This window comes from Equus quagga, chromosome 8 (assembly GCF_021613505.1).
Source record: "Equus quagga isolate Etosha38 chromosome 8, UCLA_HA_Equagga_1.0, whole genome shotgun sequence".
Taxonomy (NCBI): Eukaryota; Metazoa; Chordata; class Mammalia; order Perissodactyla; family Equidae; genus Equus; species Equus quagga.
The window spans coordinates 89,730,801-89,747,297 of NC_060274.1; the positions used below are offsets into that span (position 1 = coordinate 89,730,801).

The window sequence follows — 16,497 nt, forward strand, 5'->3', positions numbered from 1 at the left end:
AGACATTTCTTGGTCCATCCTGAAAATTTTAATAGGAACTGAAATATTAATTTTCTTAGCTATGATAAAGACACTGTGGTTACAAAAATAATATTCTTATTCTCAGTATAAACTTATAGAAGTTTTTATAGGTAAAGCATCATGATGCATGCAGCTTCCTTTCAAATGATTGTGGGAAGAGGAAAAGTATGTATATTCATAGAGATAGAGAACTGCGACAGAGGAGGTGAGGCAAAAAATGTTAATTCTTGAATCTAGGTAGAGAATACATGGGGTTCATTTTACCATTTCTGTAACTTTTGGATATTTGAAAATTTTATAAATAAAAATCTGAGTGGACAAGAAAAGAATTAAATGAGATAAGGTCATTAAGCATATGGCTCTGATGAGATGCAGCTGGTGCCAGTAGATCTTCTGACAGCCAGTTCAGGATAATTACCATCTCCTTACACTGGCTGCTGTGCAGTGTGAACAGCACCCTGCACACGGCAGGAAAGCAGTGAGCACTTGTTGAAAAGAAAAAAACTAAACATCAAGAGCTGAAGCCCTCTAAAAAGGATGTCTGTGGGTCCATCAGGGTCACAAGCTGAGAGGAGGTGAAGTTCTGCTCTCTTGGGGATACCAGGCACCTAAAGCTTAGAGTTAAGAACACTGACTTTTAAATCTAACCTCTTGGATTCGAATCTGTGATGGGAGCAGCAAGTTCACCTTGGATGAGTGAACTCTGCCTCAATTCTCCCAGCTGTAAAATGCAACATAAAAACACTGTCGTTGCCATCTTATAATATCACTGTGAAGATTAAATAAGACAACATACTTTAAATGGTGCCTTGCACATAGTGTGTACCCAAACATTAGCTGCTATTATAATTATGTAGATAATAACCTCCTATTCCAGTGTCCTGTGATATGAGAGGTCCTGCCAACACTTATTCAGGATTGCTCCTTCACCTATTAAACCAAATCTAAGGTGTAATACTCAGAAACTTCCCTTAATTTTGTTGTCTGTAATTTTCACTAAAAAACCTGATTTACCAATTCTTGCTTTGGTTCTCTTTACAGAGAATTCTGATAAAAACAATGAAGTTTCTGCAAGACAAGTTTTTATTTCATTCTCAAACATCAGCAGGGTTTCTTGTATTAGTATAAATCTAATGTAAAAGCTACAAATTCGATTAATGTAAAATGAATTGAATGTTTCAGGAATCTTTTCTGAACCTATAATATCTGCATTACATGCGTCGTCAAATAAATTAAAAATGGAATTGTTAGCGTCAATGTTCCAGATTCGCAGAGAAACAGCATTAGTGTTTTAGGCTTTTGTGGGCTTCAGTCTATACCCAAACTTTTAGCCTGGGCATTCTTTGCAAGTTTCCACTCTTGTGTTATCTTAGAGATAATTCAAAAGTTACAATACTTTGCTTTTACTTTAAGATGATGAGTATGATAACATTTGTGCATTCATTTATCTCACTAAGAAATACACTACTAACATTTTAAAATCCAAATAGTGACAGATCCTCTCCGGACATTCCAGAGACAGTCCACCAGTAACCACATGCCTTATTTATAGAGTGTGTTACAGCTTCCAAAGGCATGTTTACACACAGCATCTCATTTGATCCTCACAGCAATTCTCTAAGATGGTCTGGGCAGTTCTTAGCCCCATTTTACAGTCAAGGAAAATGGCAGCCACAGTGATGAAGTGAAATCTACTCAGAATTGTACAGAAATTGTAGGTGCTTATGCCTTGCAGACGCACATCCACTCCGGCCATTTGCCCACATCCCTTCTCTGGGCTCCCATTTGTGTAGGGCTACCTGGGCTTTCAGCTTCATCTTCTTGTTTTCCCTGAGAAACTCGACACCGTATCTCCTCAGGCTGACCATCCCACTCTGGACTCTGAGCCATCTATCAGGCAGCACCTAACAGTCATTCACTCAGAACTCAAAATATAACAGCATCAAGACAAGAGGGGAGCAGTAGTCCTGGCTACCTCTAACTAATCAAATAAAAGCAAGATACGAAAACCTTAAGAGGCTTCAAACAACCAAATTTGTCAAGTAAACTCACAATGTGAGTTCCTTTTACTGAAGTATGTCAAAAGAAATTCTACTTCTGGTCCTTCCTGACTGTGGGAAAGTTACTTATCCTTTCTCAGCCTCAGCTTCCTCACTATAAAATGTTCCTATTACCTCCAGCCTTCAAGGCTATGCTGACCATGAAAGAAGAAAATATATGGGGAAATGTCTAACAGCACGCAGCCCTTAATAAGACTTTGATAAATATTTGTTGAATTGGACTAAACTTTATGAATGAAGAAATGCATAAATTGTAAATGTCATGTACAAGAGAGTAGAAAGTACATAATTCAATATTTTAAATTAGATATCTTGATGTTAATTAAATACACAACTGCTTATATACTATACTTTATTATCTAAAGACATCTAAAATCATTCTACTAGAATTATCTTACTCTCAATTACACCTGAATAATCCTCCCAAAATATCTAAAGTATCAGTAGTCTGAGCAGTTGGCTAGACTATGTGTGCTAATTTAGCAGAAAAACTGAACTTCTAAATTTTATGAAGCAATGAGTGTAGGGTTATGTATGGCATAAGGTTCTACCAAGAGGAGGAAAAGGAAGCAGGTAATTTTCTCGAGAAGAAAATTTGAGAAGACTGATTGGGGCAGGTTTGGCTGGGAGAGTGGCAGTGAACAACCTGATAGCAGCATTCAGATTCTAGATAAGATAGTGTAGTGCAGACCTGCATAACCTTGAGCCATGGTCACTCAACACACTTAGAGGTCCTGGGGCTGACACTCCATAGCTCGCTCCAAAGTGAACTTCTATTTTGAGTACTGGGATAGCCCTTCTCTCCAAGAAAACGAAAGAACCTCCTAAATCCTTATCTTATATAGGAAATAAATGGTGAACAGTGCACTCACCAGTTGATTCTGGTAGGCAGTGACTGCCGTAAAAACTGTCTCTGGAAAGATGAATGTTCTGAATTCTTCAGACTTCAGATTGAGCAATGAGGCCGTGTGGTCTTTCTTCTTAATGATGTGTACCCGCGGCTGGTACTTATGCATTGAGTTCAAAATTATCTACAACAAAGAGATGGGAAGTACTGAATTTTAAGTAATTATATTACTCAGGCCAAATTACAGTGAGGCAAAGAAAGAACCATAAAATCTACAGTTTCTAATTCAGTTTTAAGATTAGGATCTACCCTTCCCATTCTTAAGGCAAATCATTTTCACAAGATACTGCAGAGTCATCGTTGTGAATCACATTTTACCAAAACAACTACAGATAACACAGATTGTTTCAAGTGTCCTTTCTAAAATGATGGAGGGAAAGTCATCTGGAGGATAAGTTTATTATTTTTTTTTAAATCAAGTTTTTAAAATATTTTTTGTTTGTTAGTCTGGCTAGACCAAAGGATGGATGTCTAAATTTTCTCAAGTAAGAAATTATATATTCTAGGAGGACAGATTATTATTTATTGGGGAGGAAATAAAACAGTTTAGAAAGGCAGTGTGGTATTAGACAGACCTTGGTTAGAATACTGAATCAGCTACTTTCTAGCTCTTTAATCTTGGGCTAAGTGATCTCACCTCACCAACCTCACTTTCTCAAATGCAAAAACTGTATTAACCTCATAGGGTTGTGGTGAGGATTAGATGATGTAATCCTTGTAATCACATAGCAAATAGGAAGTGCTCAGTAAATATGAACTGTATTATTATTATTATTGTTATTATTTCTGACAGTTTCATTGATTTCTGACTTCCAGTTATAAACTAAACATGAATGATAGTGATGGCCATCTTCCATTCCATAGCTAATAAAAGTTGCCCAATACATAGAAATCATAAACATACCCTGGTTAAACAAGGCAGTATTCTTCATGTGTCTTTTAAATAAAATATAATAATTTGCCATTATGAAATCTGAGCAATGAAATTTACTTTCAGATATAAAAGGTTTTCCACATCGTCTGTGTTCCCCCCCCCCCCCCCCCCCCCCCGGTGGCTCCCTTAATTTGCAAAACTGGGTTTTTTTTTCCTGGGATAACAGGGCTCACATTGTATGCTCTTCACCCCAAGGGCCTAGCAGAGAGCTTGGCCCTCAGGGGAGGTGTTGGATAAATACTGTGGCAGGACCAAGGTCAATGGCACACAGCAGCCGCAGGATTGTTACAACTAACGGCTCCCTTGTTTTCTTGGCTAACATGGGTGTGGCACTTGAGTGCTCCTGCTGGTTGACTTTAGGAGAGTTAAATACTAGTCACTGTGGGATAATTGAGGTAGCATCAGTCTCTCTCTGTGCTGAGATGTAAGCCAACTTAAAGTTACAAGGCATTAACTGGAATTGAATTTTGAACATGCCATCTTTTTATGATCCCAAACCTGAATAGGATAACTGAAACAAATAAGAGCTTCAAATGAATCAAAATAAACTTCAAAAAAGTCACCTCTTTTTAAAATGTGTTTATTCCAAGGAGTTCAAGATATCTATGCTCAGTCATAAAACTGGAATAAACTCAAAATGACAAAAGCAAACATTTGCCTCCTAATACTGATGTAAGAAAAAACCTGAGCATTCATTACATGTTCTACTAAGATAGAAAGAATTTTCAAATTTTTGAGACACACAAATGGAAAAAGCCCTACGCTTTAAATAAGATCCCCTCTCCCCTACTTATACCACCCCAAGGTCAATTTCCTTAGGGAAAGGGTGCCGGACAGACTCAGACCCCAGACCAAGTATCAGACCCCAGGGCTCCTTGACTCTGCTCAAGCCCACATGGGGCTAAGGAATGCTAATAGAAATGTGGACTCCACTTCATCAAAGAAATAAATTCCTGGAAATAAGAAATTGTCCTGTTATAAAACTAAAACTGCATCTATAAAAGGGGCTGCTTTAGAACTAATTCAAAGAACTTGGCTAAACAACACAGGATCTAAAAATCTTTCCTTGTAGTTTTCAGAACACACTATTTCTGATGACAAAGGATTATATTAAGTAATAAAATTTTAAAGCTAAAATGGATATTAGCAGCCATTTAAGACTAAACAATTTGTCAAGGCCTAATCTTGGCGTACTCAGACTAGAATCCAGAGCTCCCGAAATACAGCTTAGTGCTCTTCCCACCCATGAAGCTGATGCAAGAAGGAAAACCTCACTTCTGGGCAGCTGATCTCAAAATGAACTCTCAAGTCTTTTTAGAAAGACTCAAACAGTTCTTCTAAAAGCTTCACATATAGAAAATAGCAGAACTATAAAAAATTTCATTTCTCCCTGCAAACATTTCAATGGAGCCCAAGAAATTTTACTATAAATGACATTAAGAATGATAGTTGCCCTACAGAAAATGTCTCTCAGAAACTTCATACATTTTAGTCTGAAAAAAAAAATCTGTCAATGGAAACATCTTTAAAAAAAGAAAACAAGAAAAGGAGAATTATGCCAACATCCTTAAACATAAAGGTCAATTACCTTTTCCAATACATAAAATACAGAAACCTGTTAACCTACTTCCAACATCCCAACAGTGCCATCAGCAGAGTCATGAGTTAACCTGATTACTCTGACTCAGTCGTGATAAATGAGGTCTCCTGAGGGGAATGGATGGAGGCAACGCCTGAAGCCATTTATTTGGTTCCAGGTTCAATCCTACCATTTGAGACCATGTCTAGAACTCTCTAACTTATTATCTACTTATAACCATCTTTTTTGAGAAAAGTTTTGGAACGTTTCTTCTAAATTGCATAAATCCAATAAAACTAAAACCTTATGTAACAAGAGCCTTAATAAAGGAGATAAGAGAGATAATTATATCAGAACATCTAAACCAAAGAAAGAACCTATGAAAATACCAATGTGCTTTCTGGCAATCGAGGCAAATAAACAATATTCTCATCAAAAAGAAGTATGCAAGTCTATCTAAAGTTTTCTTAGTATAAAATCTAAAACAAAATTTTTATGTAAATCTTTATTTAAGAGCATGGACTAACATCGCAGATAGTTCCTTAAAAGCAATCTAATCAAATGTGTAAAGGCCTGAGCCAAAAAAGGTTACTTGTTCTATTATCTATTGAGAAGAGCTCAGAATTCCAATTTCTCTTTTTTCTACATTTTGATGAACTCCTTATTGACACAAAATCATTTTTTTAAAATAATAGTTACCATTTGTTTTTGTTTTTTTTTAAAGATTGGCACCTGAGCTAACAACTGTTCCCAATCTTCTTTTTTTTTCTCTTTTTTTCCCTTCTTCTCCCCAAAGCCCCCCAGTACACAGTTGTATATTCTAGTTGTAGGCCTTTCTGGTTGTGCTCTGTGGGACCCGCCTCAACATGGCTCGATGAACGGTGCCATGTCGTGCCCAGGATCCAAACCAGCAAAACCTTGGGCAAAACCACTCCACCACAGGGCCAGCCCCTGTTTTGTTTTTAATTGCAATACTTCTCTGTGCTTTAATATACATGAGACTCTCTACCAAGGGGATATATAATGAGTAAACAACACTTTCCCAAATCTATTTGAACATAAAACCCTTCTGTTCTATTGCCTCTCACTGAAGGTGTTCTATAGAGCACACTTTGGGAAACCTCCATAGGATGTCTCAGCCCCATTTCCCTCTATTCTGTGTTATCTGATATACCACTGACGGAAATTAGATGTTTAACCCGAGAATGGGCTGTAGTAGCCTTTGTTTAGTCGGTGCAGGTAGTAGAGCAGTTGCAGAAGTCTTAGGAAATCCATGGTGCTGAAGGTCCCTGACCCTTTTGCCTAGAAATGGCACAGAGCATCCCTGTAAATGACCTCTTGACAACACAGTCAGGGTTCCCAGTGAGACACGTGAATGTTCTCCTAGAATGACTCAGAGATGGAGGGTAAGAGAGGGAGAGGAGGAAGAGACTTAGAGGGAGGAAGTTTTATGTGACTTCTCCATTCCATCCCAGGGAATCCCCATAGTCCAAGGCACTGCACTTACATGGCCATGTTGATCCAGTTCATTGTTGGTGAGTTTCACCTTTTCAAAAGACACCATCTGTTTGAGTAGCTGCTCACCAGTAAAAGGAGAGTCTGGGTGTACATACAGCCTAAGAAAATTATGAGAGAATTTTATTGAGACATTTTATAAAAACTGTTCTCTGTGGGTTATGAAATATTCTGACTCTAAAGGAACACAAAAACCTCATATAAAACAGTGAATTTTATTTGCCGCATATAATCTCAAATTTAATAATACAGCAACACCAAAATAACTCTAAAACATCTAAATGTGTTTCTTCATATACCAATGATCTAAAAGGGGTAAGACTTAATAGCTTTTCTGTTATCTGCTGAGCAAGCCATTTTTTAAACGTGGGGTTTTTTTTCTATCTGTCTAATCAACTATTGGTCTGCTTCTGTCAAATATAAAATCTTATTGTTGTAGTTATTTTCAAAAGTAAGGCTAGGTTATACTAACTGCATAATGAGGTCCTAGTATAAGCATTGCTAAAAGCAATGAAAGAATTTAAAAGAGGAAACAAGTCTGGAGAATCCATTCATTTAAACTAGAAGGTGACTCAGTTTAAAGTTGAGTTCTTTATAAATACAAGATAGAGTAATTTTACTACAGGGACCTGGGGAACTTTTAGTAGTCCAGAGATCATCGTCTGTTGCTCCTCCTGGTACCTTACATACTATACTTTCATCATCTAGTTAATTGCTCAGTAAATAAGAGTAAAAACAAGCTGGGTAAGCTTCTAATTATTCAATATATTTATGTGTAAACAGCCTAAGCAAAAAAAAAAAAGGTTTGGAGGGGAAAAAATGTATCTATCATTTATGGATCGGTTGCAATGTGCAAGGCAATCTTTTATTCACTCACAGTTAAATGCAGCCATTTGTTCTATCTATGAGTATCACACTAAGCACAACTCTGGGTAAATCCCCATCCTGGTATCCAGTCTACAAAAGCTTTTCTGAAGTCAGGGGACATTATAGAACTAATGAGAGGGGAAGGGAATATCCTTGATTTAATAGGACAAACTCCTTTATCCACGTAACAGGTTATTTATATCTAAATTTTGTATAGCATCCTTATAACTATAATTAAACATAAATATTATGGTTGGGGCAAAGGCAAGGAAAAAAGTCACAAAACCCTTGCTTGTAAAGAACAAGAAGTCTGTGCCATGATTTCTCATGCAGAGGATTAAGAATAGAAGAAGTGGGTGCACGTGCTGAAACTCACAAAGCCCACCAGAAGCACAGCACAAAACAGGCTGACAGCACGAAGGATTCTTACCAGATCCATACAAGAACTTGAAAGGCTTTAGGTGTTTGTGTGTCTGCCCGTTAGCTTGATTTTTTTTTTTAGGAAGAGTGCTGAAAATTGCCTTTCAATTGACATCCTCTTTTTTTTTTTTAAAGATTGGCACCTGAGCTAACAACTGTTGCCAATCTTTTTTTTTTTCTGCTTTATCTCCCCAAATCCCCCAGGTACATAGTTGTATATCCTAGTTGCAGGTCCTTCTGGTTCTGGCATGTGGGACGCTGCCTCACTGTGGCCTGACGAGCGGTGCCATGTCTGTGCCCAGGATCCGAACCAGTGAAAGCCTGGGCCACCGCAGCGGAGCACATGAACTTAACCACTCTGCCACAGGGCCGGCCCCAACAATTGACATATTCTTTGATGACACAACCATAGTAGCTTTTCAAGTGTCACCCTTCTAAGGCTGTAACTTCATAGGTGCAGTTGTTTTACTGATCAGCACCACCTCCTACCCACCCCACCAAGAAAGGTTCAAAATTATTTAAAGTCCTAAAAGCTGATGAAATGTTCCTCCTTTAAGTATTAATTCGCCATGTGTAATCACATTAATAATGATTAATTTATTTAAATATCAATTACTTTAAAGAAGAAATGTCCCATATGAAATATAACTATTTTAAATTATGTATAATGTCTTGCCCATTATTATGATCAAATGATATTGTCAAGTATTATTTATTCTGATTACAAACAACTGACTGATGAACTTCAGTCTGAAATACAATGCTTCAAAGAACTAGAACCACAAGGAATTTCCACCATCAGTACAAAAGGATCACCTCCCAAGGTCCTCACCTTTCCCTTATGGAGCTAGAAAATATATAGCACTATTTCTTTTAATAATAATAAAGAAGAGTTGCTTAAATTATCTAGAATATTTCTATCCTATAATGCACTAAAATTTTTTATCTAATCAATATAAATAAGCTGAACTAGGATGAATGAAAAAGCATACAGGAAGCCCCTCCTCTCTCTCAAGTCCCCTGGGACTTAAAATTCCAGCAATAGCTTAAACATGCTTCGGTTAAGATAGTGTATTGGTACGTGCTTTCCTTCTCCGACCAGAACAGATTAGTAACATAAACAAGGCATGTCATATTTCCAAAGTCCTGCGCGCCTGCACCAGTTCTTCATACCTTCAGATAGGAAGAAGACGTATGCTAAATAAGAGTGATTAACTTCTTAGAGGAAAGCCTTTGGGGGAAAAAAAAAGTTTGCTTGTAAAAATGGTTAGGAATCTGCTAAAATATCCCCTTCTCTCTCTCTCTCTCTTTCTCTTGTTTAAAACAATATTGTAAAATTTGGAAGGAAGCTCAAGAGTAACGTGAATCAGCTATTTAATAGTACACTAGAGAACTCTAATTCTATTCATTTTAATATCTACTGTAAACTGGTGAATCTTGCTCAATTAAAAAAAGTTAACAATTTTTAAAGAATCTCTTAGTCCTAACTGTATTTAATATACTGATTGGGAGGGTTGGGAAGATGTCCTTCCTAGTAGCTTGTGGGAATGGAAATCTCTGAGAGGCTTCTTTTAATCTCTTCTCTAGTGTATTTAGCACAGTGTAAGCTTAATAGTGTGATCAACTACTGAGGAAGCTTAATATGCTGTCTGAACTGTATGTGTAAATTGTGTCAATTTTGTGCCCTAAGGCTCCAGACTAGATATGAAGAACCAGCCATAAATTCAAAGTTCCTAAATCTAACCTAAATCTAACCTAAATCAAACCTAAATTTAAATAAATTCTTAGCTCTGATATGAATTTTTCAATCAACATCAAAAATTAGTCATAAAACAACTTAAAAGCTGTGATGCTTGATTTTAGCACCCAAATGTAAAGTCAGCTAATATTCTTTGTTTGTACTAAAGTATACAGAAAGATTCCTGTAACCTCAGCTATTACTATTCACATAAGCAAATACGAGCTCTTTTTTCCCCCAGAATGCTCATTTGGGCAAAGCAGCTATAATAGAGGTTGGCATGTGATTTTTCAAACAGGATTCTCCTAGAAAAACGTTATTACCAATGAATAGCACAAATATAAACATATATGATCCCTAATATATTAAGTAAGTAATGTTTCAAATAAAAGAATATTAACCTGATGTTGAATTACATTCATCCACTAAACTTATTATGGAGAGGGGGGAAAAGAGTTTGCATTTTTTGCTTAAAATCTCGGAGCCCTTTACTGGTCAAAATCAACCACATTTTACCAAAATGTCTATTATGTGCAGATATAACCACATTGTTAACAAATATTTACTATAAGCAACCACTTTACTAAAATGCACTCTTCTAAAAGGATTTATAAGTAGCCAACGAGAAATCATGGGTGCTACACGACATGGGTCCAGATTTCTAACGAATGTTCCAATGGAAATTTAAGGAAATGAATTGTGGGGAAAGATAAAATTAAACACAGAGTTCTGTCTATGCACAAACTCTGCCTTTTTCAGAGACTAACCCATGTGCTGTGTAGTCAATCCGGGAGTGTCCAGGCTTAGAACGCTGTCTTACCAGAGCTCACGGGTTTAAAACCAGACCTGCTCAAAACTCAAACCACCAGGCCCGGAGACGTTCTCCAGCAGGGTTAATATGCATCTTGCTCAAGCGGAAAAGTGGAGGCACAAACCTGGCTGGAAGCGGCGGGTCCGCCTTGCCAGCCACCAGCCAGGAGGACCGGTGGTAGGCGTAGCGGTACCTCTTGTTGTCCACGGGGACGATGTCCATCAGGACTATGTACTTGGCCTCAGGATCCACGCCCGAAAACGACACCCGGATGGTAGGAAACATCCTCCTGACACAGGGAGACAAAGAGAATCGGCCCTGGCTCAAACTGCCTAATAAGCTGACCCGACTTAGGGAGGGAGGAAGAGGGTCCGACTCCCTCCCCAACCGACCCCCAACCCCTTTTTGTTTCCAGTAAAGCGACAGTGAATATGGAGACCGACCTCCCAAGCCTAAATAATTTTAAGTGTCACCTTTAGAGGAGTCCTCATTGCTAGGTGAAAAGTTTTGTTTTATTTTTTTAATACCCGAGTGTCTGTGATTAGAGAAAATCCTATGCTACGTCATCAAGCCCATTAGGCTCCCGGATCCGAAGTCTCCGAAGCTGACCAAGACACGCAACCCCTCACTTTGCAGCCAGAAAACTTGCTCCTGCCATAGAAGGCGAGAGCGGGCTTCTCAGAGTTGGGGTTCGGGAGACCGTGGGAGTATGTCCCAGAGTCCCGAGAGCTGGAGCGACCAGGCGCCGGGAGTCACCGACCTCCGGAGCCTTTGCCCCAAGCCCTGGGAGCCGCCGCACCCGCACCCGTGGCTTCCTGCTAGCCCCGAGCCTGCCCGGCCTTGGCGCCAAGTGGCCGACCGCCCGCACTCTGGCACCCGGGGCGGGTGGTCGTTTCAAATTTCATTTTTCCGCCCAGGTTTTAATTTTAGTGTTTAATGGGAGCTGGTGGCTTCTGCAAATTGAGACCGATAAAAGGGAAGCTTCCTGCCTCCTTCGCAGCACCCAGCAGCCGGCCCTGCGCCCCGGGGGCGCGAGTTTCTGCTTCCCTTCCGATGCCGACTCTATTCCCGCCACCCCACCCCCACCCTCGGCATTCCTGGGCTGCAGGGAGCGCAGATCCCTAGGCCCTAGGCCCTGTGCCCTTCTCCTCAGGCCAGGGTGGGGATTCTCATGACCAGATCCCGAGAAAGCAAACGCTTGGACATCTGTCTCAGCAGCTCTTTCCAAAAGCAAATCCGTGGAAAGAAGCCCTCCTTAAGCGAAGCTTTCTCTCCATGCTCAGGACCAAGGGTGTTTTGCCCTGTTCCTGGAAATGGCCACCCAAGGCACCATTCCCATCCTCTCACTCCTCACCCGCGGAAGGCCAAGGCCTCAGTACCTGCCGGACTTGGTGATGATCATCTCCGTGCCCAGCTCGTGGAATTTGTCCCAGAGCTCCTTGGTCTCCAGGCTGCAGGTGATTTTGGCCATCTCCTCACTGGGGATGATGGGGGTAGTGGGGATGAGTGGCTCAGTACACAGAGAGGAGGAGGATGGGCTGCTACTGCCTCCACCGCTGCCACCAAACTCCCCGTGAGCATCCAGGCTGGTCAGCTCCCCCAGGGGCTGCGCACAGGATGACTTCTCCACAAATTGTTCTGCAGGTGAAGAGAACGGAGAATGACAGCTAATGCAGTCAAGCAAAAATACAGGGAGGAGAACAGCACAACTAAAATAGGTACCTGGATTTGACTTTGGAAAAGTTAAGCTCAGAAACTCCAGGAAGGTAGCGATAATGCATCACTACACAGGCGTGAGATTCCCATGGAGTGACATGCCCAGTGCTTTCTTACTAAACGAGTGAGTTCTAGAACCATGGTTTATTACCACCATTACTGAAACCCACTTTGGAGAATAAAAATGTGGGGAGTGGACAAAGAGAAAAGTGGTGATCAGGAAGGATAAAAAGCAAGTATTGCTATTGCTATCCCTCCCAAATTCTAGACTTCACCGTGTGTGAGATCTAGCCCAGTCCTGCCTCTCTGACAACCAGGAGAGACTTTTCTCCAGGGAAACCAAGGGAGTGAAGAGATCAGCACCTTCCTCACTTTAAGAGGAACTTCCCCTTCTCTCCTGGAGCCTTCTCTTCATAAGAGAAAATGACAAGGGGGCAGGGGGAAAAAGTGGGGATGTGGTTAAAAAAAAAATGTTATTTCACTTCTCTGCCTGGTTCTCAGTTTCCTAAGCTTTAACATGCTTGATTAGGGCATTTTTACAATATCCCTCCCAGCCTGAGATAAGACTCTAGCACATAACTTGTTAAGCCACAGGAGAGCACTCTCTGGGAGGTTTTTGGAACATGCTTGAAACAATTGGCTTGAGGGACAATATGTGTAACTTTTTGTCCCTCTCTCTATAAGGTCCTGGAAGTGAGGAAAACAACCCCAAACCCAGAATAGCAGAGCATTAAAGTAGGAAGAACACTTTGCCATCCACCATAAGGCTGGAATACCACTGCCTATGAAGCAAACATTCTCCTCCACAGTTGATAAGGGCTTGAGACTACACCAGTCACTTTGATGGAATACAGGGGGACTTTTGTAATTGTCCCAATTATCTTGCATCCCTTAAAAAAGAAACTACTTGAATCTGCAATGTGAAACTGATCTCCAAACAACCCTGTTCTAAGTGCCCTCAAGGAACTGAAACAAGTTGTAAATGTAGATATGTACATATATATGATGTGTATATCATATAAAATGTTTTCTTTCCCATATTTCTCTTTAACTTGGAGCAGGCAAGCAGGAAATAGATAATTTTTACCTTTTCTTCTCTTATGATAAAAATCCAATTCATGGAAATGTTTTAAATTAAGAATAATCGAATTAATTATCTTACCCTTATATTTTCAAATTCAAAGAAAGAGAACCATGCCATGGCAAAATCTTATTTCTACTAATATTTTCAGAAACACATTCACATAATGTCTTTATAGGGAATTAACAAAAAGCCTGAGAAATTTTCTTATTTTCTGACAATTGAAAAAGGCAAACTGCCTAAGCCCCAGACTAACCAGTGCATCAGGGTTGGGAAGTGCAAGACGAAGAGAATGATATAGAAATGCTCTACTACAGTGTTATATGTCAATTATATCTCAATAAGAAAAAATTTTTTTTTAAAGAAATGCCCTACTGGTGTGAGGCAGTTCTTCTAAATAGACTTAATGTATTTAAATGGGCCATCATGAGGCACTTTCAACCCCCACCCTACAATTGCTTCAACATCTCACTAGTGATTCAAGGTACCATATTCTGTCCTAACTGAACCTTTAGGTGTTTCTCTTGCTGCCGTCCTTGGCCTATAGTCACCAACTGCTCTGTTGAACTGGCCCATGAAAGAGACAAGAATGCCTTCTGGTTCTTTCAGAGCCTGTCTCTGAGCCTCATGGAGGGACACATTTTACAGACTGTGTGTGTGTGTAGGGGTGGGTGCTGTGAGCTGGGAATGGCTTTATAGTTTAGAACTTAGATAGAAGGTGGTTTTTCTTAGGAAAATAAATAGAGAAAGAAGAAACGTTGAAATGACAGTGGAGCTGAAGCTGGCAGGTTTCCCAGTCTGCCGTTTGTACTTCTGTCAGGAATTTTAACCTGAAATCCTCTGGCTACCAAACTGTGATGGAGGTGTCTGTAAAGAATTTGGAGGCCCCCTAAATAGGAGTGGATAATTTGGGGAAGTCCCACAAAGAGAACTTTGAAATTGGTGGCTGATTTTTTTTTGTAAACAGTTGGGGTTTGTTTCATTGGTTGTTCCCATTTCTTTGGCAGGTTTAAATTTAGATGGGAGAGTAGGTGGGAGGAACAGGGGAAGGGAGTGGAAACCATGGCGTGTCAGAGAGACTTTTTGACATTATGTTTTCTGGAGATCTTCTGGTTTCCTTTTCCTTGGTTATAAGTTGCTATAGGCATTTTAGTTCTCTCTTCTCTATCCAGAGACTAACACTTCATCTTTCATATTATTATTGTTTTGGATGTGAGATGTTAAAGTGTTGGGAAGGACAGGAAGAAGGAAGGAAAAAATTGGGGAGAGTTAAAGAAGTATTACCCTAAGTTTGCTATTTGATTTTTTCACTGTTTTAGGGCTACCAGATGACCAGGATGTGGGACAATTATTTCCCAAGGACCCAAGAGGTGATGATGAGAACACTTCTTTCTCCCTCAGTTGTAAAGAGACTTTGAAACACTTCTCTCCAGCAGTTTCTTTCCCACACAATTCACTCACTCATGCTAAGGGGAACATAATCCCTTTTCTTTACTCTGAGTCTAGTATCTTCTATAAATGGTAAAGGTTGTTAAATAAACAGTATAGCTAAAAGTTGAGGAATTTGGGAAATGGTTACTGGCTAATGTTTTTGCCAACCTCCACTGAAAATGACGGCAGTTATAAAACGTTGTCTTACAGATAAGTCTAGAGCTTCTGTGAAGAAAACGGTTCATGTGGGAAGAACCGGCTTATTCTACAGCACTTGACAGTGGTTTTAAGGAGCTAACTCTGTTTAGTCTATTCAAGTCAGAGGAAAAACAAAATTAAACTAGTTTTTTGCGAAGTTGCTTAAAGTCCCCTTGGTTTCAAAAGCACAAACAGGTGTTACACGCACCGTAAATCCTGTTGAGTTGTTAAAAGGGTTTTATTATTTATCCTTGAGAGTTTTTATCCCAGAAAAGTTACACACACACACCCATATGTCCGACTTGACGTGGGGATTCCAGACAAATAGGTAGGGAGAGCAACTATCGCATACATGAGACCCGACACCGGTTGTATTTGACGGACTGAGAAGTCCCCAAAGAAAACTTGGGCGGAAAAGAAAAGAAATCTCCTACGGCCTGAGGGTCAGAAGCTGCTCCAAGCCAGGAAAGGCGGCCACCCTCGAGAGCCTCCCGCAGCCAGGGAACAGAGGCACAAACGGATGAGCAGCACCCCAGTCCCCTGCCCAACGCGGAAAGTCAGGCAGCCCGACTTACCCAGGGGTTTGATGGTGTTCTCCGTGGCCTCCTTCTCCTTGGAGCCGCCGCTCGACATGAGCGCAGCGATGGAGAAGGCGTTGGCCCGGGAGGAGAGCTGGGGCTTGGGCGACGCCGTGAACTCCATGGCACCCAAAGCGCGGTCCGGGCCAGGGACGGGGCCTGCCGAACTGCTGTCCAGCTTCCCCAAGGGAGACAAAGACCGAAACACAGCGCAAAGTTTCCAAGTGCAATCACAGCGGAGCTGGAGACTCCAGATGAGTCAGTCCCAACCTCCCAAGAGCTCCACACTGGCCTCTCCTCTCCCCCACCGCAAAGCCCTCGAGCCGCAGCGACTTCGAACTAGCCGGAGAGGACGGCAGACCAACCACGGGCTCAACCGGGTGCGCAAGCACCGGGGCGCTCCGCAGGACCACAGGCAGCGCCGCCGGAAGCTGGAGACGAGCATCAGACGCACAAAACCCAGGGGTCCCACAGCACCCCCTCCGCGTCCTTCCTCCTTCCCCGCGCTGGGGACAGCCGAAGCAGCCCAAGCTGCAGGGAGGTGGCGACCAGCCAAGCGCCGCCAAGAGGGGGCGGACACCAAGGAGCCCGAGCGAGGGCGTGCAGAGCACAGCACGGCGCGGCGCGGAGGACACTGCGCC

General features: G+C 41.0%; 1 protein-coding gene across 1 annotated transcript in view; it reads right to left on the reverse strand.

Annotated features, from left to right (window-relative positions):
* The window catches only part of TBX20 (T-box transcription factor 20), a 54,912-nt gene extending 38,926 nt beyond the window's left edge, over positions 1–15,986 (reverse strand). Inside the window, exons 1-5 of the mRNA XM_046669110.1 lie at positions 15,854–15,986; positions 12,232–12,490; positions 10,977–11,141; positions 7,009–7,117; positions 2,954–3,112 (exon numbers count right to left, since the gene is read on the reverse strand). Of these exons, the coding sequence (XP_046525066.1) occupies positions 2,954–3,112; positions 7,009–7,117; positions 10,977–11,141; positions 12,232–12,490; positions 15,854–15,980 (819 nt within the window). The 5' untranslated portion in view covers positions 15,981–15,986. The remainder of the gene's footprint in view (positions 1–2,953; positions 3,113–7,008; positions 7,118–10,976; positions 11,142–12,231; positions 12,491–15,853) is intronic.
* Between the last annotated feature and the right edge of the window lie 511 nt (positions 15,987–16,497).